At 63.9% G+C, this 25,979-nt stretch overlaps 1 protein-coding gene across 1 annotated transcript in view; it reads right to left on the bottom strand.

Annotated features, from left to right (window-relative positions):
- Window positions 1–21,539, bottom strand: part of LOC132085814 (integrin alpha-7-like) — a 30,626-nt gene extending 9,087 nt beyond the window's left edge. Inside the window, 16 exon segments of the mRNA XM_059491284.1 lie at window positions 666–778; window positions 1,293–1,472; window positions 2,508–2,677; window positions 4,267–4,334; window positions 5,023–5,118; window positions 6,582–6,613; window positions 6,615–6,710; window positions 6,781–6,869; window positions 7,577–7,715; window positions 7,717–7,771; window positions 11,150–11,357; window positions 15,254–15,373; window positions 17,176–17,431; window positions 18,396–18,475; window positions 18,564–18,691; window positions 21,079–21,539. Of these exon segments, the coding sequence (XP_059347267.1) occupies window positions 666–778; window positions 1,293–1,472; window positions 2,508–2,677; window positions 4,267–4,334; window positions 5,023–5,118; window positions 6,582–6,613; window positions 6,615–6,710; window positions 6,781–6,869; window positions 7,577–7,715; window positions 7,717–7,771; window positions 11,150–11,357; window positions 15,254–15,373; window positions 17,176–17,431; window positions 18,396–18,475; window positions 18,564–18,691; window positions 21,079–21,536 (2,288 nt within the window). The 5' untranslated portion in view covers window positions 21,537–21,539.
- Window positions 21,540–25,979: the final 4,440 nt, after the last annotated feature.

The raw sequence follows: 25,979 nt of genomic DNA on the forward strand, positions 1-25,979 counted from the left end.
GAACGGCGGTGCCGTCCTTGTACGTGTGACCGCCTTGGGGACACCCCTGGGCACTCAGGGTGAAGGTGGCAGTGCCATCCTTGCCCCTGTCACTTTCTTGGTGACACCCCAGGGCAGTCAGGGCTCCCCAGGGCGATGACCCCAGGGTGGCAGTGCCATCCTCGCTCCTGTCATTCCCTTGGCGGCGCCCCAGAGCACTCAGGGTGAAGGTGGCACTGCCATCCTCGCTCCTGTGACTGCCTTGGCGACACCCCAGAGCACTCAGGGTGAAGGTGGCAGTGCCACCCTCATCCCTGTCCCTCCCTTGGTCACACCCCAGGGCACTCAGGGTGAAGGTGGCAGTGCCACCCTCATCCCTGTCCCTCCCTTGGTCACACCCCAGGGCACTCAGGGTGAAGGTGGCAGTGCCACCCTCATCCCTGTCCCTCCCTTGGTCACACCCCAGGGCACTCAGGGTGAAGGTGGCAGTGCCACCCTCATCCCTGTCCCTCCCTTGGTCACACCCCAGGGCACTCGGGGCTCTCCAAGGCAGCCACCCCAGGGTGGCAGTGCCATCCTCATCCCTGTCCCTCCCTTGGTGACACCCCAGGGCCGTCAGGGGCAGTTCCCCCAGGCTGGCAGTGCCACCCCCCCCCCGGTGGCGCTGTCCCCTGCTGTCCCCTCACCGGGGCAGGGCCAGGAAGTCGCTGTCCCCAAGGCGGGCACAGAAGCGCGGCCGCAGCTCCAGGTGGCTCTGGCAGATCCGGTCATCGCCGCAGCCCTGGCGCAGGAAATGCACCTGGGGGACACGGGGACATCAGGGGACGTGGGGACACTGCGGGGACACTGCGGGGACGTGGAGGGATGGGGACGTGCGGGGACATTGGGACACTGAGGGAGGGGGACACACCCAGCAATAAGAGGGACAGCAGGGACATGGGGACACTGCGGGATGGGGACACAGGGGGACACGGTGACACTGCGGGGACATGGGAGGACATGGGGACACTGGGGACACGGGAGGGGACACAAGGACAGACAGGAGGACACAGGAGGGACACAGGTGACACTCCCATTGTCCCAAACTGGGATAGGGGGACATGGTGGGGGACATAGGTGACACTCCTGCTGTCCCAAATTCTGGTGGGGGGACATAGGTGACACTCCTGCTGTCCCAAATCCCGCTGGGGGGACATGGGGGACGCTCCGAGTGTCCCAGACTGGGACCGGGGGACACGGAGGGACACAGTGGGTGACAGAGGCAGGTGACACGGGAGGTGGCACAGGTGACACGCGGTGGGTGGCAGTGTCACCTCGGTGCGCAGCGTGCTGGGCTGCCGCGGGCTCAGCGCCGGCTCCAGCGGGGGCAGCGCCGTCCCCCGTGTCCCCCGTGTCCCCCGTGTCCCCCGTGTCCCCCGGCGCCCCCGCGATGTCCCCGCGATGGAGAAGGACAGAGTGACAGCGATGGGGCGGAGCTTGTCCCGGATGTCGTCCTGAGGAGGAGGAGGAGGGGAGGAAGGTCAGGGAGGGCACTGGGGACACCTGGGGGGGACGATGAGGGGACAATGGGGACGGGGAGGAGGAGATGGGGACAGGGATGGGGGACAGGGCTGATGGTGAGGAAGGGGAGGCTCAGGAGGGCGAGGCTGAGGAAGGTGAGGATGAGGAAGAGGAAGGTGAGGAAGGTGAGGATGAGAAGGCTGAGGATGAGGAAGATAAGGATGAGGAAGATAAGGATGAGGAGGGCGAGGCTAAGGAAGGTGAGGACAGGGCAGACAGTGAGGAAGGTGAGGCAGAGGAAGAGGAGATTGAGGATGAGGATGAGGATGAGGATGAGGATGAGGATGAGGATGAGGATGAGGATGAGGAAGGGGATGAGGAAGGGGATGAGGATGAGGAGGATGAGGAAGGTGATGAGGGTGAAGGTGACGCACGTGCAGGCGGAAGGTGGCGGAAGAGGAGGATGAGGATGAGGAAGGTGATGAGGATGAGGATGAGGAAGGTGATGAGGACGAGGGTGATGCACGTGCAGGCGGAAGGTGGCGGAAGAGGAGGATGAGGATGAGGAAGGTGATGAGGACGAGGGTGATGCACGTGCAGGCGGAAGGTGGCGGAAGAGGAGGATGAGGATGAGGAAGGGGATGACGATGAGGAAGGTGATGAGGATGAGGAAGGGGATGAGGATGAGGACGAGGGTGACGCACGTGCAGGCGGAAGGTGGCGGAAGAGGAGGATGAGGAAGGTGATGAGGATGAGGATGAGGAAGGGGATGAGGAAGGTGATGAGGATGAGGATGAGGAAGGGGATGAGGAAGGTGATGAGGATGAGGACGAGGGTGACGCACGTGCAGGCGGAAGGTGGCGGGAGAGAAGGATGAGGATGAGGAAGGGGATGAGGATGAGGATGAGGATGAGGATGAGGAAGGGGATGAGGATGAGGACGAGGGTGACGCACGTGCAGGCGGAAGGTGGCGGAAGAGGAGGATGAGGATGAGGAAGGGGATGAGGATGAGGACGAGGGTGACGCACGTGCAGGCGGAAGGTGGCGGGCACGCAGCGCCGCTCCCGCGGCCGGGGCAGTTGGAGCCGTGCCCGGATCCGGTGCTCGGGCTCGGCCGGGCCCCGCTCCAGGAAGGAGCCCCGGGGCTGCTGCCCCCGCCGGCGCCGCTCCGAGTCCGCCTCCAGCGCCAGCGCCAGCTCTGGGGGGGCACATCGGGGGGGCAGAGATTTGGGGGTGTCCCAAGGACGGGGAGGGGTCCCAAGGATGGGGGGGGCTCAGAGATCTGGGGGGCTCCCAGAAGATGGGGAGGGGCCATAAAGGATTTGGGGGACAAAAGGATGAGGGTCCCAAAGGATGGGGAGGGGGCTCAAAGGATGGGGAGGGTCAAAAGGATGAGGGTCCCAAAGGATGGGGAGGGTCCCAAAGGATGGGGAGGGGGCCCAAAGGATGGGGAGGGTCAAAAGGATGAGGGTCCCAGAGGAAGGGGAGGGGGCCCAAAGGATGGGGAGAGCCCCAAGGATGGGGGTCCCAAAGGATGGGGAGGGGGCCCAAGGGATGGGGAGAGGCCCAAGGATGGGGGGGGGGGGCTCAAAGATTTGGGGAGGTCCCAAAGGATGGGGAGGGTCCCAAAGGATGGGGAGGGTCCCAAAGGATGGGGAGGGTCAAAAGGATGAGGGTCCCAAAGGATGGGGAGGGGGCCCAAGGGATGGGGAGAGCCCCAAGGATGGGGGGGGGGGGGGGGCTCAAAGATTTGGGGAAGGTCCAAAGGAAGGGGAGGGGTCCGAAAGCATGGAGAGGGTCCCAAGAGATGGGGGCCTCAAAGATTTGGGGGAGTCCCAAAGGATGAGGGGAGGGGTCCCAAAGGAAGGGGAGGGGTCCCAAAGGATGGGGAGGGTCCCAAAGCATGAGGAGGGTCCCAAGAGATGGGGAGGGTCCCAAGAGATGGGGGCCTCAAAGATTTGGGGGAGTCCCAAAGGATGAGGGGAGGGGTCCCAAAGGAAGGGGAGGGGTCCCAAAGCATGGGGAGGGTCCCAAGAGATGGAGGCCTCAAAGATTTGGGGGAGTCCCCAAAGGATGAGGGGGTGAAAGGATGGGGAGGAGGGTCGCAAGGATTTGGGGGTCCCAAAGGATGGGGAGGGTCCCAAGGATGGGGAGGGGTCTCAAGGATTTGGGGTCCCAAAGGATGGGGAGGGTCCCGAGGATGGGGAGGGTCCCAAGGATGGGAGGGGTCTCAAGGATTTGGGGGTCCCAAAGGATGGGGAGGGTCCCCGAGGATGGAGGCCTCAGAGATTTGGGGGAGTCTCAAAAGATGGGGAGGGGCCCAAAGGATTTGGGGGACAAAGGATGGGGGGGGGCCCAAAGAATGGGGAGGGGATCCAAGGGATGGGGAAGGGGCCAGAGATGGGGGGGGGGTTCAAAGATTTGGGGGGGGGGGGGGGGGTCCCAAAGGATGGGGGGCAGTCTGAAGGATGAGGAGGGTCCCAAGGATGGCGGGCACAAAATATGGGTGGGGTCCCAAAGGATGGAGGTGCGCAGGGATCGGGGTCCTGGGGGATCCTCAGGGTTTGGGGGGTCCTCGGGGATGGGGAACCCCAAAGAATGGGGGGGTGTCCCAGGGACAGGGGGACCCTCGGGGATGGGTGGGGGGGGACCCTCAGGAAATGGGGTCCTCAGGAACGGGGGGATCCCCAAGAACGGGGCGCTCCAAGGACCAGGGGATCCCCAGGGCTCGGGGTGTCCCTGGAACTGGGGGTCCCCCCCGGTTTGGGGGTCCCGGGGGTCACTCACCCAGCGGGGCGGGGGCGCTGTCCCTGCCCGGGCTCTCGCTGAAGCTGAAACACGCCCGGAGCTCCAGGCTGGGGGGGGACACGGGGGTCGGGGGGGGGGGTCCCGACACCCCCAAAGCGGGACCGGGAGGGGACACGGGGGGGACAATGGGGAGGGACACGGTGGGGGACATGATGTGGACACAGGGGGACATGATGGGGACACGGGGGGACATGATGGGGACACGGGGGTACATGATGGGGACACAGGGGGACATGATGGGACACGGGGGGGACATGATGGGACACGGGGGGACATGATGGGGACACGGGGGGGATGTGTGGGGGGACACAGGGGGACACGAGGGGGATCATGGGGGGACACGGGGAGAGGAGGGGGGGACACCGAGGGGACACGGGGGGGGACAATGGGGAGGGACACGGTGGGACATGATGGGGACACGGGGGGGATGTGTGGGGGGACACAGCGGGGACATGATGGGGACACTTGGGGGATCATGGGGGGACACGGGGAGAGGAGGGGGGGACACGGAGGGGACACGGGGAGGACAAGGACGGACACGGGGGGACAAATGGGGACACAGGGACATGGGACGATAAGGGGGGGGGGACACGTGGGAGAGGACACGGAGGGGACACGAGGGGAACACACAGGGGGGAAAAGGGGGACATGGGGGGATTATGGGGGGGAAACAGGGGACACGGGGGGACACTGGGGACACGGAGGGGACACCGGGGGTGTCCCGGTGTCACGCACCACACGCCGGGCCCGTCGCGGCAGTTGCTCTGCTCCAGGTCGATGAGCGGCGGCAGCACCGACACGTCCCGGGACACGTGAACCACCGGCCGCGCCCTAACCGGGAAAAAAACGGGGGAAACGGGGGAAATGGGAATGGGGAAATGGGGGTCCCGGGGGAGCCCCCCGACCCTGAGAGCGCCCCCGGGACACCCCAGGGGCGGGGGCATCGGGGGTTTGGGGATCTGGGGCATTTGGGGGTCCCTGGGAAGGGGGAATTGCCGGGGGGGGGGGGCTCAGGGATTTGGGGAGACTCGGGAATGGGGAGGTCTGAGGGGTTTGGGGGTCTGTGAGAAGGGGGGATTGCTCAGGGATTTGGGGGTGCTGGGGGGACTTGGGAGTTGCTGGGGCAGGGGGAGCCTCAGGGGTTTGAGGGATTTCCAAGGATTTGGGGGTGCTCAGGGATTTGGGGAGACTCGGGAATGGGGAGGTCTGAGGGGTTTGGGGGTCCACGAGACGGGGGGATTGTCGGGGTGGGCTCAGGATTTGGGGGTGCTGGGGGATTTGGGGGTGCTGGGGATTTGGGGAGTTGCTGGGGCAGGGGGAGCCTCAGGGGTTTGAGGATTTCAAGGGATTTGGGGGTGCTCAGGGATTTGGGGGATGTCCAGGAATTGGAGGGGGGACACTACAGGGATTTGGGATTGTCAGGAACCGGGGGATTTTCGGGGGGGGGTCCAGGGCTGGGGGTCCACTCCAGGAATTGGGGGACTCTGGAGGGGTCTCAGGAATTGGGGGCCACTCAGGGCGTTTGGAATCCTCAGGAATTGGGGGATTCTGGGGGGTCCCAGGAATGGGGGGAATGCTTGGGATGGGGGGTCCTCAGGAATTGGGGGATTCTGGGAGGGCCACTCAGGGGGTTTGGAATCCTCAGGAATTGGGGGATTCTGGGGGTCTGGGGGGCTCCCAGGGCTCAGGGTCTGCTCCAGGGGTTTGGGATCCCTCAGGAATTGGAGGATTTTGGGGGTCCCAGGTTTGGGGGGCCACTCAGGGGGTTTGGAATCCTCAGGAATTGGGGGATTCTGGGGGGTCCCAGGAATGGGGGGGAACGCTCGGGGATGGGGAACCTCAGGAATTGGGGGATTTTGGGGGTCCCAGGTTTGGGGGGCCACTCAGGGGGTTTGGGATCCTCAGGAATTGGGGATTTGGGGGGGTCTGGGGGCTCCCAGGGCTCAGGGTCTGCTCCAGGGGTTTGGAATCCTCAGGAATTGGGGGATTCTGGGGGTCCCAGGAATGGGGGGAATGCTCGGGGGATGGGGGGGTCCTCAGGAATTGGGGGATTCTGGGGGGTCTCAGGTTTGGGGGGCCACTCAGGGAGTTTGGAATCCTCAGGAATTGGGGGATTTTGGGGTGGTCTCAGGTTTGGGGGGGCCACTCAGGGGGTTTGGAATCCTCAGGAATTGGGGGATTTGGGGGGTCTGGGGGCTCCCAGGGCTCAGGGTCTGCTCCAGGGGTTTGGGATCCTCAGGAATTGGGGGATTTTGGGGGTCCCAGGTTTTTTTTTTGGGGGGGGGTCTCTGTACCTGTAGAGCACCACGGTGTCCGACAGGGACCCCCACCAGCAGGTCGGGGTACAGGTTCCCATCCACGTCCAGCCCCCCCGAGAGCGAGTAGCCAAAGGCCGAGACCCCCACGGCCTCCCCGTCCAGCACCTGGGCAGGGGGCGCTGGATGAGCCGGGACGCCCCCAGACCCACCCGGGACCCCCTGGGACCCCCCTCACCTGCGCCGGGCGGGTGACGATGCCCAGGGCGCTGCCGTGGTAAATGAACACCTTGCCCGCGCCGTCGAAAGGGGCACCCACGGCCAGGTCTGGGGGGAATTCGGGGAAATTTGGGGATTTTTGGGGGGTCAGACCCCTCCCCAGATCCCTAAATCCCTCCAAAACCTCCCGAAAAGCCCCAAAATCCCCTCAAATTCCCCCCGAATCCCCCTCTCCAATCCCCTCACCCTCAAAACCCACGCCGGTCCAGGTCCATCCCCAGACCCCCAAACCCCCAGAACGCCCCCAAAATCCCCTCAAACCTCCCCAAACCCCCCACCCCGAATCCCCCTCCCCGATCCCCTCACCCTCAAACTCATCCGGTCCAGGTCCATCCCGGACCCCCAAACCCCCCCAAAACCCCCTCTAACCTCCCCAAACCCCCCCAAACTCCCCGAAAACCCCCCCAAAAACCCTCTCTAACCTCCCCAAACGCCCCCAAATCCCCCCAAATCCCCCCGGATCCCCCTCCCCGCTCCCCTCACCCTCGAAGCCGTCCTGGTCCAGGTCCATCCCCAGACCCCCAAAACGCCCCCCAAATCCCCCGAAGTCCCCCCAAACCCCCCCAAATCCCCTCAAACCTCCCCGAAACCCCCCCAAAACCCCCTTTAACCTCCCCAAACCCCCCCAAAACCCCCCAATACCCCCTCTAACCTCCCCAAACGCCCCCAAAACCCCCCGAAACCCCCTCTAAGCCCCCCAAACGGCCCCAAAACCCCCCGAAACCCCCCCAAATCCCCCTCCCCGATCCCCTCACCCTCGAATCCATCCCGGTCCAGGTCCCCGGCCGAGCAGAGCGCGCTGCCGAAGGCGGAGCCGCGGGGGCCGCTCAGGCGCTCGGGGGTCGCGCTGCCCCAGAGCCCCCCCGGGTTGATGTAAACGTACACGGCCCCCCCCCAGCTCCTCGTGCCGCTCGAAAAAGTGGGGGGCGCCCACGGCCAGGTCCGTCCAGCTGGGGGGGACGGCGGGGACACGGAGCTGTGACACCCCCAGAGCCACCCCGAGGGGGCTTGGGGGGCATTGAAGGGGTGGGGAGGGGGTTTGGGGGGTGAGGAAGGGGCTTGGGGGGGTCCTGGGGGTGGGGAGGGGGTTCAGGGGGTGGGCAAGGGGTTTTGGGGGGTGAGGAAGGGGCTTGGGGGGGTCCTGGGGGTGGGCAAGGGGTTTTTGGGGGGGGGGGATTCAGGGGGTGAGGAAGGGGTTTTGAGGGGAGTTCGAGGGGTGGGGAGTGGGCTTTGGGGAGATTCAGGGGGATTTTGGGGGGTCCTGGGGGTGGGGAGGGGGATTTGGGGGGGATTCAGGGGGTGGGGAAGGGGTTTGGGGGGAGTTCGAGGGGTGGGGAGTGGGTTTTGAGGAGATTCAGGGGGGTTTTGGGGGGTCCTGGGGGTGGGGAGGGGGATTTGGGGGCATTGAAGGGGTGGGAGGGCGTTTGGGGGGTGAGGAAGGGGCTTGGGGGGGTCCTGGGGGTGGGGAAGGGGTTTTGGGGGGAACTCAGGGGGTGCGGGGGGAGTTTAGGGGGTGGGCAAGGGGTTTTTGGGGGGGGGGGATTCAGGGGGTGGGGAAGGGGTTTGAGGGGAGTTCGAGGGGTGGGGAGTGGGTTTTGGGGAGATTCAGGGGGGGTTTGGGGGGTCCTGGGGGTGGGGAGGGGGATCTGGGGGCATTCGGGGGGTGGGGAAGGGGTCTGGGGGCCTCAGGGATTGGGGAGGGGGTTTGGAGCGCCCTGCGGGGGGGTCTGCTGGGATTTTGGGGGTCTCAGGGGGTGGGGAAGGGGATTTTTGGGGGGTTCAGGGGGTGGGGAAGGGGCTTTGGGGGGTTCAGGAGGTGGGGAAGGGGATTTTTGGGGGGTTCAGGGGGCGGGGAAGGGGCTTTGGGGGGTTCAGGGGGTGGGATGGGGATTTTTGGGGTCACACCCACGGTGCCACGGGTGCCACGGGTGTCACTGCCATGTCTGGGTGCCAGGGCTGGCACACGTGCCCACGGGTGACACAGGTGGCACCCAGGTGACAGAACTGGCACGGCTGACAGGGCTGACACACACAGGTGGCACAGGTGGCACAGGTGACACAGGTGCCACAGGTGACAGGGCTGACACACACAGCTGACACGGGTCACACAGGGGTGACACACAGATGACATGAGTGACACACAGGTGACACACATGGGTAACAGAGGTGACACAGGTGCCACACAGGTGCCACAGGTGATGGGTGCCCCAGGTGACAGAGGTAACACAAGTGACACAGGTGACACACAGGTGACACAGGTGACACACAGGGGTAACAGAGGTGACACACAGGTGACACACAGGTGCCACCCAGGTGACACACAGGTGACACAGGTGACACACAGATGACATGAGTGACACACAGGTGACACATGGTGACACATGGGTAACAGAGGTGACACGGGTGACACACAGGTGACACAGGTGACACACACGGGTAACAGAGGTGACACGGGCGACACACAGGTGACACACAGGTGACACACACGGGTAACAGAGGTGACACGGGTGACACACGGGTGACACACAGGTGACACAGGTGACACACAGGGGTAACATAGGTGACACGGGTGACACACGGGTGACACACAGGTGACACAGGTGACACACAGGGGTAACATAGGTGACACGGGTGACACACAGGTGACACAGGTGACACACGGGTGACACACAGGTGACACACACGGGTAACAGAGGTGACACAGGTGACGCACAGGGGTAACAGAGGTGACACAGGTGACACACAGGTGACACAGGTGACACACACGGGTAACAGAGGTGACACGGGCGACACACGGGTGACACACAGGTGACACACACGGGTAACAGAGGTGACACGGCTGACACACGGGTGACACACAGGTGACACAGGTGACGCACACGGGTAACAGAGGTGACACAGGTGACACACAGGTGACACAGGTGACACACACGGGTAACAGAGGTGACACGGCTGACACACGGGTGACACACAGGTGACACAGGTGACGCACACGGGTAACAGAGGTGACACGGGTGACACACAGGTGACACAGGTGACACACGGGTGACACACATGGGTAACAGAGGTGACACACAGGTGACACACAGGTGACACAGGTGACACACAGGGGTAACAGAGGTGACACGGGTGACACACGGGCGACACACAGGTGACACACAGGTGACACACACGGGTAACAGAGGTGACACGGGTGACACACAGGTGACACACAGGGGTAACATAGGTGACACGGGTGACACACAGGTGACACAGGTGACACACGGGTGACACACATGGGTAACAGAGGTGACACACAGGTGACACACAGGTGACACAGGTGACACACACGGGTAACAGAGGTGACACAGGTGACACACACGGGTAACAGAGGAGACACACAGGTGACACAGGTGACGCACAGGGGTAACAGAGGTGACACAGGTGACACACAGGTGACACAGGTGACGCACACGGGTAACAGAGGTGACACGGGTGACACACAGGTGACACAGGTGACGCACAGGGGTAACAGAGGTGACACGGGTGACACACGGGCGACACACAGGTGACACACAGGTGACACACACGGGTAACAGAGGTGACACGGGTGACACACAGGTGACACACGGGTGACACACGGGTGACACACAGGTGACACAGGTGACGCACACGGGTAACAGAGGTGACACGGGTGACACACACGGGTAACAGAGGTGACACAGGTGACACACAGGTGACACACACGGGTAACAGAGGTGACACGGGTGACACACAGGTGACACACGGGTGACACACAGGTGACACACAGGTGACACAGGTGACACACACGGGTAACAGAGGTGACACGGGTGACACACAGGGGTAACAGAGGTGACACAGGTGACACACAGGTGACACACACGGGTAACAGAGGTGACACGGGTGACACACAGGGGTAACAGAGGTGACACAGGTGACACAGGTGACACACACGGGTAACAGAGGTGACACGGGTGACACACAGGTGACACACAGGTGACACACAGGTGACACACACGGGTAACAGAGGTGACACGGGTGACACACAGGTGACACACGGGTGACACACAGGTGACACACACGGGTAACAGAGGTGACACGGGTGACACACAGGGGTAACAGAGGTGACACAGGTGACACAGGTGACACACACGGGTAACAGAGGTGACACGGGTGACACACAGGTGACACACAGGGGTAACATAGGTGACACGGGTGACACACAGGTGACACACACGGGTAACAGAGGTGACACGGGTGACACACAGGTGACACACAGGGGTAACATAGGTGACACAGGTGCCACCCAGGTGCCACAGGTGCCGCACCCGTCGCTGTTGAGGTCGAGCAGGGCCAGCGCGTGGCCGAAGGCGGAGCTCAGCTGCTCCCCGCGCAGCGCGGCCTCGGGCACCAGGCGGTTCGCGCTGTCCGCCCGCAGCAGCAGCACCGCCCCGCTGTGGTTGGCCCGCGGCGCGCCCGACACGAAGCTCAGAGCGTGCGGCCGGGTCAGGGCCGGGGCCGCGGCCACCGAGAAACCTGCGGGGACATGGGACAGTCAGGGGACAGCCAGGGGACACCGAGAAACCTGCGGGACATGGGACAGTCAGGGGACAGCGCAGGGACACGGGGACAGCTCTGCCACCCCGGCCCCGCGGCCACCGAGAAACCTGCGGGACACGGGGACAGTCAGGGGACAGCCAGGGGACACCGAGAAACCTGCGGGACATGGGACACCGCGGTCACACAGGGGACGGCCCCGGGGACAGCCCTGTCACACCGAGAAACCTGCGGGGACACGGGGACAGTCAGGGGACAGCCCTGTCACACCGAGAAACCTGCGGGACATGGGACACCGTGGTCACACAGGGGACGGCCCTGTCACCACCGAGAAACCTGCGGGGACATGGGGACAGTCAGGGGACACAGGGGACGGCCCCGGGGACAGCCCTGTCACACCGAGAAACCTGCGGGACACGGGGACAGTCAGGGGACAGCGCAGGGACACGGGGACAGCTCTGCCACCCCGGCCCCGCGGCCACCGAGAAACCTGCGGGGACACGGGGACAGTCAGGGGACAGCCCTGTCACCACCGAGAAACCTGCGGGGACATGGGGACAGTCAGGGGACAGCGCAGGGACACGGGGACAGCTCTGCCACCCCGGCCCTGCGGCCACCGAGAAACCTGCGGGGACATGGGACACCGTGGTCACACAGGGGACAGCCCCGGGGACAGCCCTGTCACCGCCGGGACAGCCAGGGGACACGGGGACAGTCAGGGGACAGCGCAGGGACACGGGGACAGCTCTGCCACCGCCGGGACAGCCAGGGGACACCGGGACAACGCCGGGCCCGCGGCCACCGAGAAACCTGCGGGACACGGGGACAGTCAGGGGACGCCCAGGGGACACCCAGGGGACACCCAGGGGACACGGGGACAGCCCGATGACCCCGGCCCCGGGACCACCGAGAACCCTGCGGGGGACACGGGGACATCGCGGGGTCCCCCGGCACCAGCCAGAGGACACAGGGACACCACCGGCTGTGGATTTTGGGGCTAAAGGGCACAGTTTGGGGTGAAAATGGCACATTTTGGGTGCCAGAGCAGCCAAATGCCGAGCAGAGCCCCCTGCCCACATGCAGGGGTTGCCGTGAGCAGCCCCTGAGCCCCCCAAAGCCCCCCCAAAGCCCCCTCAAAGCCCCCTCAAAGCCCCCCTGCCAGGCTCCAATCACCCCCCCACCCCCCCATGCAAAAACATCACCGGGGACAGGGGGGGACAGGCGGGGACAGGGAGGGACATGCCAGGCTCTGTGACCCCCCCCCCCAAAGCTCTGTGAGCCCCCCAAGCCTGGCAGTGCCCCCAGCACAGCCCTGGCACAGCGAGGGGACAGGGACAGGGACAGGTATGGGGACAAGGACAGGTATGGGGGGACAGGGACTGGGGACACGGGGATTTAGGGACAGGGATCTGGGGACAAGAGAACTGAAGGGACAGGGATTTGGGGACAGGGATTGGGGACACAGGAATGGGGACACAGGGATTTGGGGACAGGGATGGGGACACAGGAATGGGGATACAGGGATTTGGGGACAGGGATGGGGACACAGGGATTTGGGGACGGGGATTGGGGACACAGGAATGGGGACACAGGGATTTGGGGACAGGGATTGGGGACACAGGAATGGGGACACAGGGATTTGGGGACACAGGAATGGGGACAAGAGAACTGAAGGGAGAGGGATTTGGGGACAGGGATTGGGGACAGGAATGGGGACAGGAATGGGGACACAGGGATTTGGGGACAGGGATTGGGGACACAGGAATGGGGACACAGGGATTTGGGGACAAGGATTGGGGACAGGAATGGGGACACAGGGATTTGGGGACAGGGATTGGGGACACAGGAATGGGGACACAGGGATTTGGAGACACAGGAATGGGGACACAGGGATTTGGGGGACACAGGGATTGGGGACAGGAATGGGGACACGGGGATTTGGGGACAGGGATTGGGGGACAGGAATGGGGACACAGGGATTTGGGGACACAGGGATTTGGGGACAGGGATTGGGGACACAGGAATGGGGACACAGGGATTGAGGGGACAGGGATGGGGACAGGAATGGGGACACAGGGATTTGGGGACACAGGGATTTGGGGACAAGGATTGGGGACAGGAATGGGGACACAGGGATTTGGGGACAGGGGTTGGGGACACAGGAATGGGGACACAGGGATTTGGGGACAGGGATTGGGGACAAGAGAACTGAAGGGAGAGGAATGGGGACACAGGGATTTGGGGACAGGAATGGGGACACGGGGATTGGGGGGACACAGGGATTGGCGGGACAGGGATTGGCGGGACAGGGACTTGGGGACAGGGATTTGAAGGGACAGGAACTGGGGACACGGGGATGGGGACAGGGATTTGGGGACAGGAATTGGGAAGGGCAGAGATGGGGACACGGGGATGGGGGACAGGGATTGGGGACAGGAATGGGGACACACGGATTTGGGGACACAGGGATTTGGGGACAAGGATTGGGGGACAGGAATGGGGACACAGGGATTTGGGACAGGGATTGGGGACAGGAATGGGGACACGGGGATTTGGGGACAGGGATGGGGACAAGAGAACTGAAGGGACAGGGATGGGGGGACAGGGAAAGGGGACAGGGATTGGGGGACAGGAATGGGGACACAGGGATTTGGGGACAGGAATGGGGACACGGGGATTTGGGGGACACAGGGATTGGCGGGACAGGGATTGGCGGGACAGGGACTGGGGACACGGGGATGGGGACAGGGATTTGGGGACAGGAATTGGGAAGGGCAGAGATGGGGACACGGGGATGGGGGACAGGGATTGGGGACAGGAATGGGGACACACGGATTTGGGGACACAGGGATTTGGGGACAAGGATTGGGGGACAGGAATGGGGACACAGGGATTTGGGACAGGGATTGGGGACAGGAATGGGGACACGGGGATTTGGGGACAGGGATGGGGACAAGAGAACTGAAGGGACAGGGATGGGGGGACAGGGAAAGGGGACAGGGATTGGGGGACAGGAATGGGGACACAGGGATTTGGGGGACACAGGGATTGGGGGGACAGGAATTGTGGGGACCAAAATGAGGGGACAGCGATGGAGGGACACGGTTTGGTGACACAGGGACGGTGACACCGGGGTGGGGACACAAGAGGGGCCGTGCGGGGGAGGGGGTGATGCGGCCACACGCGTGCGTGTGCGGGGGAGGGGACAGGGCAGGGGGCATCTGTGACCCCGTGGGGACACGAGCGTGCACAGGTGACACCTGAGAGTGTCGGGGCGCACAGGTGACACCTGAGTGTGTCACCGCCACATCTACACAGGTGCCACCCGCGTCCACGGTGCCACCCGACCAAGGGCCACCCCTGACAGTGACACGCGTGCCCATGGTGCCACCCCCGAGTGGGGACACCCGTGACAGGAGCCCCGTGGGGACAGCGCCACACGCGTGTGCCCGCAGGACCTTTCCGGGGGGGGGGGGGGTGTTAGTGTCACACACGGCACAGGGGTGGCACACAGGTGGCACACGCCTGGCACACAGGTGGCACACGCGTGTGCCCGCAGGACCCTTCCAGGAGGGGACGGGACTGTCACACACAGCACAGGGGGGTCACACGGGTGGCACACGCCTGGCACACAGGTGGCACACGCGTGTGCCCGCAGGACCCTTCCTGGAGGGGGGGACAGGAGTGTCACACACAGCACAGGGGGGTCACACGGGTAGCACACGCCTGGCACACGCCTGGCACACAGGTGGCACACGCGTGTGCCCGCAGGACCCTTCCTGGAGGGCGGGACAGGAGTGTCACACACAGCACGGGGGGGTCACACGGGTGGCACACGCCTGGCACACGCCTGGCACGGCGTGGCACGCACGAACCCAGGTAGGAATTGTGCCCCACGTCCGCGGCCGCGCCGGGCACCCTCTCTCCGGGCTCGGGGGTCCGGAACACCCTCAGGTCGGGGGCGGCGCTCTCAATGTTTGTCACAAAGAGCAGCCCTGGGTGGGGAGGGGGCACGGCCGGGGGTCAGGGGCGCCCCCAGCCCCCGTACCCAGGTAGCTGTTGGCGGGCACGGGGATCAGGGACGGGTCCTGCTCCTTCTCCCCCCCCGCTTCGAACGGGCCGGCGTCCGGGCGCAGCAGGTCCAGGGAGCTCTGCTGGAGCCGCTCCAGGCGCACCGTGCCTGCGGGCCCGGGGGACAGCGGGGACAGCGGGGACAGTGGGGGGACATTGGGGGGACAGCGGGGACATTGGGGACAATGGGGGCAATGGGGATAATGGGGCAATGGGGACAATGGGGACAATGGGGACAGTGGGGGGACATTGGGGACAATGGGGACAGTGGGGACAACGGGGATAATGGGGATAATGGGGACAATGGGGGGACATTGGGGACAATGGGGACATTGGGGACAGTGGGGGCAATGGGGACGATGGGGACATTGGGGACAACGGGGATAATGGGGGGACATTGGGGACAGTGGGGACAATGGAGATAATGGGGGCAATGGGGACAGTGGGGACAATGGGGACATTGGGGACAGTGGGGACAATGGGGATAATGGGGGCAATGGGGATAATGGGGACAATGGGGGCAATGGGGACAATGGGGATAATGTGGGCAATGGGGGGACATTGGGGACAATGGGGACATTGGGGACAGTGGGGGCAATGGGGATAATGGGGCAATGGGGACAGTGGGGGACATTGGGGACATTGGGGACAGTGGGGACAATGGGGACAATGGGGATAATGGGGGCAATGGGGACAGTGGGGATAATGGGGGCAATGGGGACAATGGGGACAATGGGGACAATGGAGACAGTGGGGACATTGGGGGTAATGGGGACAGGGAGCTCTGCTGGAGCCGCTCCAGGCACACGGTGCCTGTGGGGCCCGGGGACAATGGGGACAGGGAGGGGACACTGGGGACACTGGGGACAATGGGGACATTGGGGGCAATGGGGGCACGGGGGGGGCAATGGGGACACCGAGGGCTCCAAGGGGCTCTGTTTGAGCAGGGACCCCTCCCCAGGTGAGGGGGACACTGCGGGGACCCCCAGGGACACCAAGGGACCCTCGTGCTCGGCCTGAGCACCCCCAGCCCCAGCACCACCCGGGCACACCTGGGCACACCCACAGCCCCCAAACGCCCCTCCCCCTCCCATTTATTGGTCCCACATCCCCCCAGACCCCCAAACCCCCCTGTTAGGGGGTCCCACGGCCCCTCACCCTCCCAGCTGTATGTCCCCGGAGCCCCCAGCAGGAACATCCCCCAGACCCCCCAAACCCTCACTGGGCAGGGGTCCCACCGCCCCTCACCCTTCCAATTATGGGTCCTACTCCCCAAATCCCCCTAACGGGGGTCTCACCGCCCCTCACCCTTCCAGCTGTATGTCCCCGGAGCCTCCAGCAGGAACAGCCCCCTGACCCCCAAACCCTCACTGGGCAGGGGTCCCACCGCCCCTCACCCTTCCAGTTGTAGGTCCCGGGTGCCCCCAGCAGGAAGAGCCCCCAGACCCCCCAAACCCTCACTGGGCAGGGGTCTCACCGCCCCTCACCCTTCCAATTATGGGTCCTACTCCCCAAATCCCCCTAACAGGGGTCCCACCTTCCCTCACCCTTCCAGCTGTATGTCCCCGGAGCCCCCAACAGGAACAGCCCCCAGACCCCCCAAACCCTCACTGGGCAGGGGTCCCACCGCCCCTCACCCTTCCAGTTGTAGGTCCTGGGTGCCCCCAGCAGGAACAGCCCCCAGACCACCAAACCCTCACTGGGCAGGGGTCTCACCGCCCCTCACCCTTCCAGTTGTAGGTGCCGGGTGCCCCCAGCAGCACGTAGCGCCGGTCGGGGCTGAAGGCGGCCGCCAGGCCCTGCTGGCAGAACCCGAACCGTTCGTGGCCCGGTGCTCGCCCCTCGCAGAATTTCCACTCGCCGCCGTCCAGCTCGTCGCGCTCCCGCAGGTCCTGGCTCAGCACGAAGCAGCGCCCGATCACGTCCCGCGTCTCCAGCGGCTGCCGCACGCGGTGCCGCACCTCGTACCGGTGCGCGCAGGTCTGGGGACACGCGGGGCTCAGCGGGCATGGGGACAGCCCGCCGAGGTGTCCCCGTCCCGGTGTCCTCACCCTGGTGTCCCCATCCCACTGTCCCCATCCATCCCGGTGTCCCCATCCCGGTGTTCCCAACCATTCTGGTGTCCCCGGTGTCCCCATCCCACTGTCCCCATCCCAGTGTCCCTATCCATTCTGGTGTCCCCATCCCAGTGTCCCCGGTGTCCCCATCCATCCCGGTGTCCCCATCCCAGTGTCCCTATCCATTCTGGTGTCCCCATCCATCCCGGTGTCCCCATCCCGGTGTCCCCATCCCACTGTCCCCATCCCACTGTCCCTATCCATTCTGGTGTCCCCATCCCAGTGTCCCCGGTGTCCCCATACCACTGTCCCCATCCATCCTGGTGTCCCCATCCCGGTGTCCCCGATGTCCCCATCCCAGTGTCCCTATCCATCCCGCTGTCCCTCCCCGGTGTCCCCATCCCACTGTCCCCATCCCAGTGTCCCTATCCATCCCGGTGTCCCCATCCCACTGTCCCCATCCCAGTGTCCCTATCCATCCCGGTGTCCCCATCCCGGTGTCCCCGATGTCCCCATCCCAGTGTCCCTATCCATCCCGCTGTCCCTCCCCGGTGTCCCCGCCCTGGTGTCCCCATCCCGCCGTCCCCGGTGTCCCCATCCACCTCGGTGTCCCCATCCCAGTGTCCCCACCCTGATGTCCCCGTCCTGATGTCCCTGTCTCGCTGTCCCCATCTCTCTGTCCCCATCCATCCCAGTGTCCCCACCCCGGTGTCCCGGTGTCCCAGTGTCCCCTCCCCAGTGTCCCCATCCATCCCGGTGTCCCCACCCCGGTGTCCCGGTGTCCCCTCCCCGGTGTCCCCATCCATCCCGGTGTCCCCACCCCGTGTCCCGGTGTCCCGGTGTCCCCTCCCCGGTGTCCCCTCCCCGGTGTCCCCGTCCCGGTGCTCACCACGACCTTGCCGCCGGGCCCTTGGCTCTGGACGCTGACCCCCAGCCATTGGTTCTCTTTGCTCTCTCGCTGCGGATCCTCTGCGGGCACCGGGGGGGTCAGCCCGGCCCGGACCCCCCCCTGCGACCCCCCGGGACCCCCCCGGGACCCCCCGGGCCCCCCGCTCACCTCCGCCATCGATGGGGACCCTCCAGCAGTCGGCGGGCTCGGCGCTCAGCGGGCAGGCGAACAGAGCCCCGCTGATGTTGGCGGCCTGGCCGGGCAGCGCCCGCGCCCGGGGGGCACCCACGAGCAGCCTGGCAGGGCAGGGACCCCCGTCAGGGCGTGGGGAGGGGTCCCCGAGGGTCACAGAACCCCCCCGGTACCAGTGTGCCAACCCCGGGCCCGGTGCGGTGCCAGCCTGGGGAGGGGGACGCTGTGGGGACACCCCGGACACCCCTCGGACACCCCCTGGGACCCCTGTCAGGGTTTGGGGAGGGGTCCCCGAGGGTCACGGAACCCCCCTTGGTGCCACCCCCGTGCCCGGCAGCTGCTGGGGGGACACTGTGGGGACAGGAGGGGACACCACGGACACCCCCGGGACCCCCGTCAGCATTTGGGGAGGGGTCCCCGAGGGTCACCGAGCCCCCCCCGGGTGCAGCTGTGCCACCCCCGTGCCCGGCGCGGTGCCAGCCCCACCAAGCAGCGACACTGTGGGGACAGGAGGGGACAGGAGGGGACAGCCCGGACACCCCCCGGGCCCACACGGGACCCCCGCGAGGATTTGGGGAGGGGTCCCCGAGGGTCCCCGAGCCCGGGCGGTGCCGGTGGCGCGGGGGGGCCGCGGCGGAGCCCACGGGGGTGGCGGGGAGGCAGAAGAGGTAAAAATAACCCGGAATTCACTCAAAATAACCCGCGAGCAACACGGCCAAAAAAGGAGCGGGGACACCGAGACACCCGCGCCCCACGGGGCCGGGACAGGCCGGGGGACACGGGGGACACGGGGGACAGCGGGGGACAGCGGGGACACGGGCGAGACACGGGGGACAGCGAGGGACACGGGGGCGACACGGGGGATATGAGGGACAGCAGGGGACAGCGGGGGACAGCCAGGGGACACCGGGGACAGTGGGGGACAGTCAGGGGACAGTGAGGGAGCCGAGCCCAGCCCGGTTCCGCCGCCACCTGCCCCGGGCAGCGGCGGCCAAAGCCGCCCTCGGTGCCAGGAACGCGGCGCGGGCGGCAGCGCTGCGACACCGCGGCGACAGCGGCGACAGCGGCACGGGGGGGTGGGGGGGGGGGCGAGAGGGGGGGGACGCGGTGACAGCCAGGGCTGAGAGACCCCCGGGAATGGCCCGGGACAAGCGGGGGGGGACAGTGGGACACGGGGATATGGGGGACAGAGGGACAGGGAGGACACGGAGGACAGGGGGACACGGGGACACTGGGGTAGTAGGACACGGGGACATGGAGGACAGGGGGACACGGAGAACAGGGGGACAGGGGGACACAGGGGCTGGGGAACACAGGGACAGGGGGACAGGGGGACACAGGGGGATATGGGGGACAGAGGGACAGGGAGGACACGGAGGACAGGGGGACACGGGGACACTGGGGTAGTAGGAAAGGGGGACACGGAGGACAGGGGGACACGGAGGACAGGGGGACAGGGGGACACAGGGGCTGGGGGACAGGGGGACACAGGGGCTGGGGAACACAGGGACAGGGGGACACTGGGGTAGTAGGACACGGGGACACGGAGGACAGGGGGACACGGGCCGTGGGAATATGGGGACACTGCGGTAGTGGGACACGGGGACACGGGGACAGAGGGACACGGGGGGACAGAGGGCACACGGCTGTCGGGGGGGTCCGGCCGGGGGGGTCCCTCCAGCCGAGAGCTCCGGGGCAGCGCTGGGACCCCGAGACCCCCCCAGAGCCCCCCAGGGCCCCCATCCCCCGCTAATGCTGAATAATCCCGGCCGCGCAGGCGGCCTGACAGTGACGCTGACACTGTCCCTGTGTCTGTCCCTGTCACCGTCCCTTCCGTCCCGGTGTCTGTCCCTCCTGTCTGTCCCTGTCCCTTTGGCACCGTCCCCTCGCTCTGGGGTCGCTCTGGGGGTCCCGGTCCCGCTCAGCCCCGCGGCTCCCGGCGCTCCCGAACCCCCAAATCGCGGTAATTGGATCCCCCTTGAGGCAGAAGCCCCTCAAAAACCCCCAAATCTCGGCAATAGGATCCCCCCCACCCAAAAACCCCCCAAATCCCCTCAAAAGGATCCTCCCTGCCCTAAAACTCCCCAAATCCCCTCAAAAGGATCCTCCCTGCCCTAAAACTCCCCAAACCCCGGCAATAGGATCCCCCCCGAACCCCTGAACCCCCAAATCCCGGCAATAGGATCCCCCCAAACCCCTGAACCCCCAAATCCCCTCAACCGAACCCCCCCGCCCCGGCTCTCCCCCCATTCCGGGGGTCCCTCCCTGCCCATCCCGGGGGTCGCGTCCCCCCCGGTTTTCCCCCCGGTCCCTCCGGTTCCCCCGGTCCCTCCCGTTCCCCCCGGTCCCTCCCGTTCTCCTCGATTCCCCCGGTCCCCCCCGGTTTCCCCCGGTCCTTCCCGTTCCCCCCGATCCCCCCCGATCCCCCCGGTCTCCCCCGGTTCCCCCGGCCCCCCCGGTCCCTCCCGTTCTCCCCGGTCTCCCCGCTCACCACGCCCGGGGCTCGGGGCTCAGCTGCCGGTGCAGCGCCACGGCGGCTCCGAAGAGGCTGCCCCGGTCCCCGTCCTTGAGCACCGGGCTGGCCCCGTCCAGGTTGAACGCGGCGGCCGCCGGTAACGCCAGGAACAGCGCCGGTAACACCGGGCACAGTCCCGGTAGCCCCGGGGACAGCGCCGGTAACACCGAGCAGAGTCCCGGTAACCACAGGGACACCGACGGCAGCCACTTGTAGAGTCCCGGTAACCACCGGTAGAGTCCCGGTAGCCTCGAGCAGAGCCCCGGTAGCCACAGGAACGGCCCCGGTAACCACCGGCAGAGCTCCGGTAACTCTGGTAGGCACCGGCACAGTCCCGGTAGCCACAAGGACACCGACAGCAGCCACCGGTACAGCCCCGGTAACGACCGGTAGAGTCCCGGTAGCCCCGGGAGACCCGGGGGCCGCAGGAACATCGCCTTTAGCCACCGGCAGAGCCCCGGTAGCCACAGGAACGGCTCCGGTAGTAGCCCCGGACACGGTCCCGGTAGTCCCGGTGGGCACCGGCGGCCCCCGCTCGCCATCCCCGCCCCGCCGGTGCCGCCGCCCGCGGCTCCCGCAGCTCCCGGGAGCGGCTCCGCCCCCGCGGAACCGGGGAAGCCCCGGAGAGCCCCGGGAGGGGCGGGGCAGGGAGGGGGCGGGACCCCAAACAGCGGGAGGGACCCCAAAGCCACGGAGGGACCCCAAATACCGGGACTGAACCCAAACCCACGGAGGGACCCCAAACTCACGGAGGGACCCCAAATACCGGGACTGAATCCGAACCCAGGGAGGGACCCCCAAACCCACGGAGGGACCCCAAAGCCAGGGAGGGACCCCAAATACCGGGACTGAATCCAAAGCCAGGGGGTGACCCCCAAACCCACGGAGGGACCGCAAAGCCAGGGAGGGACCCCAAGTTCCCAGAGTGACCCCAAATCCGGGCACTGACCCCAAGTACCCGAGAGTGACCCCAAACATGAGGAGTGACCCCAAATCCCAGGACTGAATCCAAACCCAGGAGCTGACCCCAAACCCACGGAGTGACCCCAAACCCAGGCCCTGGGGAGTGACCCCAAATCCCGGGGAGTGACCCCCAAATCCAGGGAGTGACCCCAAATCCCGGGGAGTGACCCCCAAATCCAGGGAGTGACCCCAAATACCGGGGAGGGATCCCAAGTCCAGAGAGTGACCCCAAATCCCGGGACTGACCCCAGACCCAGGCACTGGGGAGTGACCCCAAAGTCAGAGACTGACCCCAAGTTCCCAGAGTGACCCCAAATCCATGGAGTGACCCCAAAACCAGGCACTGACCCCAAACCCGGGGAGGGAGCCCAAAACCAGGAGCTGACCCTAAATCCCGGGAGTGACCCCAAATCCCGGGAGTGACCCCAAATCCCGAGAGTGACCCCAAATCCTCAGAGTGACCCCAAATCCTCAGAGTGACCCCAAATCCCGGCACTCACCTCAAACCCAGGCACTGACCCCAAACACAAGGAGCGACCCCAAATTGCCAGGAGTGACCCCAAATCCAGAGACTGACCCCAAATAATTCAGAGACTGACCCCAAATCCAGGGACTGATCCCAAATCCAGAGACTGATCCCAAATCCAGGGACTGATCCCAAATTCAGAGACTGACCCCAAATCCATGGAGTGACCCCAAATTCAGAGACTGACCCCAAATCCACAGAGTGACCCCAAATCCTGGGAGTGACCCCAAATTCCTGGAGTGACCCCAAATCCAGGGACTGACCCCAAACCCACGGAGTGACCCCAAATCCAGGCACTGACCCCAAATCCATTGAGTGACCCCAAATTCAGAGACTGATCCGAAATTCAGAGACTGACCCCAAATTGCCAGGAGTGACCCCAAATCCAGGCACTGACCCCAAACCCACGGAGTGACCCCAAATTCCTGGAGTGACCCCAAATCCTGGGAGTGACCCCAAATTCAGGCACTGACCCCAAACCCAGGGAGTGACCCCAAATTCAGAGACTGACCCCAAACCCAGAGAGTGACCCCAAATCCTCAGAGTGACCCCAAATCCCGGCACTCACCTCAAACCCAGGCACTGACCCCAAACACAAGGAGCGACCCCAAATTGCCAGGAGTGACCCCAAATCCAGAGACTGACCCCAAATAATTCAGAGACTGACCCCAAATCCAGGGACTGATCCCAAATTCAGAGACTGACCCCAAACCCATGGAGTGACCCCAAATTCCTGGAGTGACCCCAAATTCCTGGGAGTGACCCCAAATTCAGAGACTGACCCCAAATCCTGGGAGTGACCCCAAATCCTGGGAGTGACCCCAAATCCAGGCACTGACCCCAAATCCAGGGACTGACCCCAAATCCACAGAGTGGCCCCAAAACCAGGCACTGACCCCAAATCCTGGGAGTGACCCCAAATTCCTGGAGTGACCCCAAATCCAGAGAGTGACCCCAAATTCAGAGACTGACCCCAAATCCTGGGAGTGACCCCAAATCCAGGCACTGACCCCAAACCCACAGAGTGACCCCAAATCCTGGGAGTGGCCCCAAAACCAGGCACTGACCCCAAATTCAGAGACTGACCCCAAATCCATGGAGTGACCCCAAATCCAGGCACTGACCCCAAACCCACGGAGTGACCCCAAATTCAGAGACTGACCCCAAATCCCTGGAGTGACCCCAAATGCAGGAAATTACCCCAAACCCAGAGACCGATCCCGGCACCGGGGATTGACCCCAAATCCAAAAAGAGACCCCAAATCCAGGGGGTGACCCCAAATCCCAGGACCCCAAACATGGGGAGTGACCCCAAACCCCGGCACCGACCCCAGAGCACAGGGAGGGTTTTTGGGGTGGGATTGGGATTTTGGGCCGTTTTCCACCTCCCGGGTTATTTTTGGGGTGGGATTGGGATTTTTTCCAGCCCTGGGTTATTTTTGGGGTGGGATTGGGATTTTTCCAGCCCTGGGTTATTTTTAGCCCATCTCAGAGCCCCTCTGGGGATTTTTGGGATTTTTTTGGGATTTTTGGGAGCGTCTGGGCCGTGTGAACCTGCCCGGCCCCTCCCCCCGGGATTTTGGGGGGATTTTGGGGGGTTCCAAGCGGGATCGGGGGGTCCAAACCCCCCCTTGGCCCTCCCCAGCCCAATTCTTCCCATTTTTCCCCCATTTTTATTTTTGAGAGGTTTTATTTTTATTTATTTTTATTTTAATTTTATTTTGGGGGTTTTATTTTTATTAATTTTAATTTTAATTTTTAGTTTTGGGGTTTTATTTCAGAGGAATATTTTAGGGGGTTTATTTTCGGGACTTATGATCAGGATTTATTTTTGGGGGGTTGTTTTCAGGGTTTATTTTTGTGGATTTATTTTTGGGGTTCATTTTTCGGGGTTTATTTTGGGATTAATTTTTGGAGCTTATTTTCAGGATTTATTTTCCAAGTTTATTTTGGGGTTTATTTCAGGATGAGCATCCCAAATTCTATTTTTCCCCATTCCCAGGACATTTTTACCCCATTCCTGGGTTATTTCCCTGGGTTATTTCATTTTTCTCGGGTAATTTCATTTTCTCTGGGTTATTTCGTTTTTCCCGGTTTATTTCTCCCGGGTTATTTCATTTTTCCCGGGTTATTTTTGCCCCTCCCGGGTCATTTTTGGCCGCGGTTCCCGCTCGAATTCCTGTGGCCGGAACTGCGGCACCCACTGGGAATGAACTGGGAGGAACTGGGAGGAACTGGAAGGAACTGGGAGGGACTGGGATAAACTGGGAGGAACTGGGAGGGACTGGGATAAACTGGGAATGAACTGGGAATGAACTGGGAGGGACTGGGAATGAACTGGGATAAACTGGGATAAACTGGGAGGGGACTGGGAATTAACTGGGATACAACTGGGATAAACTGGGAGGGACTGGGAATGAACTGGGATAAACTGGGAATGAACTGGGATAAACTGGGAGGGACTGGGAATGAACTGGGATAAACTGGGAGGAACTGGGAGGAACTGGGAGGGACTGGGAATGAACTGGGAGGAACTGGGATAAACTGGGAGGAACTGGGAGGAACTGGGAATGGACTGGGATAAACTGGGAGGAACTGGGAGGGACTGGGAATGAACTGGGAAGAACTGGGAGGAACTGGGATAAACTGGGAGGAACTGGGATAAACTGGGAGGAAACTGGGAGGAACTGGGAATGGACTGGGATAAACTGGAGGAGGAACTGGGAGGAACTGGGATAAACTGGGATGAACTGGGAATGAACTGGGATAAACTGGGAGGAACTGGGAGGAACTGGGAGGAACTGGGAATGGGACCCCCCAATCACTTATAGGACCCCCCCCCCAATCCCCCATAGCCCTATAGGACTCCCCCATCCCCTATAGCCCCCATGAGAACCCCCCATCCTCTATAGACTCCATAGGAGCCTCCCTCCATCCCCTATGGACCCTATAGCCCTATAGGACCCCCCCAATCCCCTATAGCCCCTATAGGAACCCCTCATCCCCTATAGCCCCTATAGGACCCCCCCAATCCCCTATAGCCCCTATAGGAACCCCTCATCCCCTATAGCCCCTATAGGACCCCCCCAATCCCCCAATCCCCTATAGAAGCCCCCATCCCCTATTGCGCCTATTGCCCCTATACCCCCCCGCCATCCCCTTTAGGATTCCCTATAGCCCCTACAGGACCCCTCAATCCCCCCATCCCCTATAGATCCCCCCAATCCCCTACAGCCCCTATAGGACCCCTCAATCCCCCCATCCCCTATAGATCCCCCCAATCCCCTACAGGACCCTCTATACCCCCCCCAAATTCCCTACAGCCCCTATAGGACCCCTCAATCCCCCCCCATTCCCTATAGCCCCTATAGGACCCCCCAGTCCCCCC

The sequence above is a fragment of the Ammospiza nelsoni genome, chromosome 32 (assembly GCF_027579445.1).
Source record: "Ammospiza nelsoni isolate bAmmNel1 chromosome 32, bAmmNel1.pri, whole genome shotgun sequence".
Classification (NCBI taxonomy): Eukaryota; Metazoa; Chordata; class Aves; order Passeriformes; family Passerellidae; genus Ammospiza; species Ammospiza nelsoni.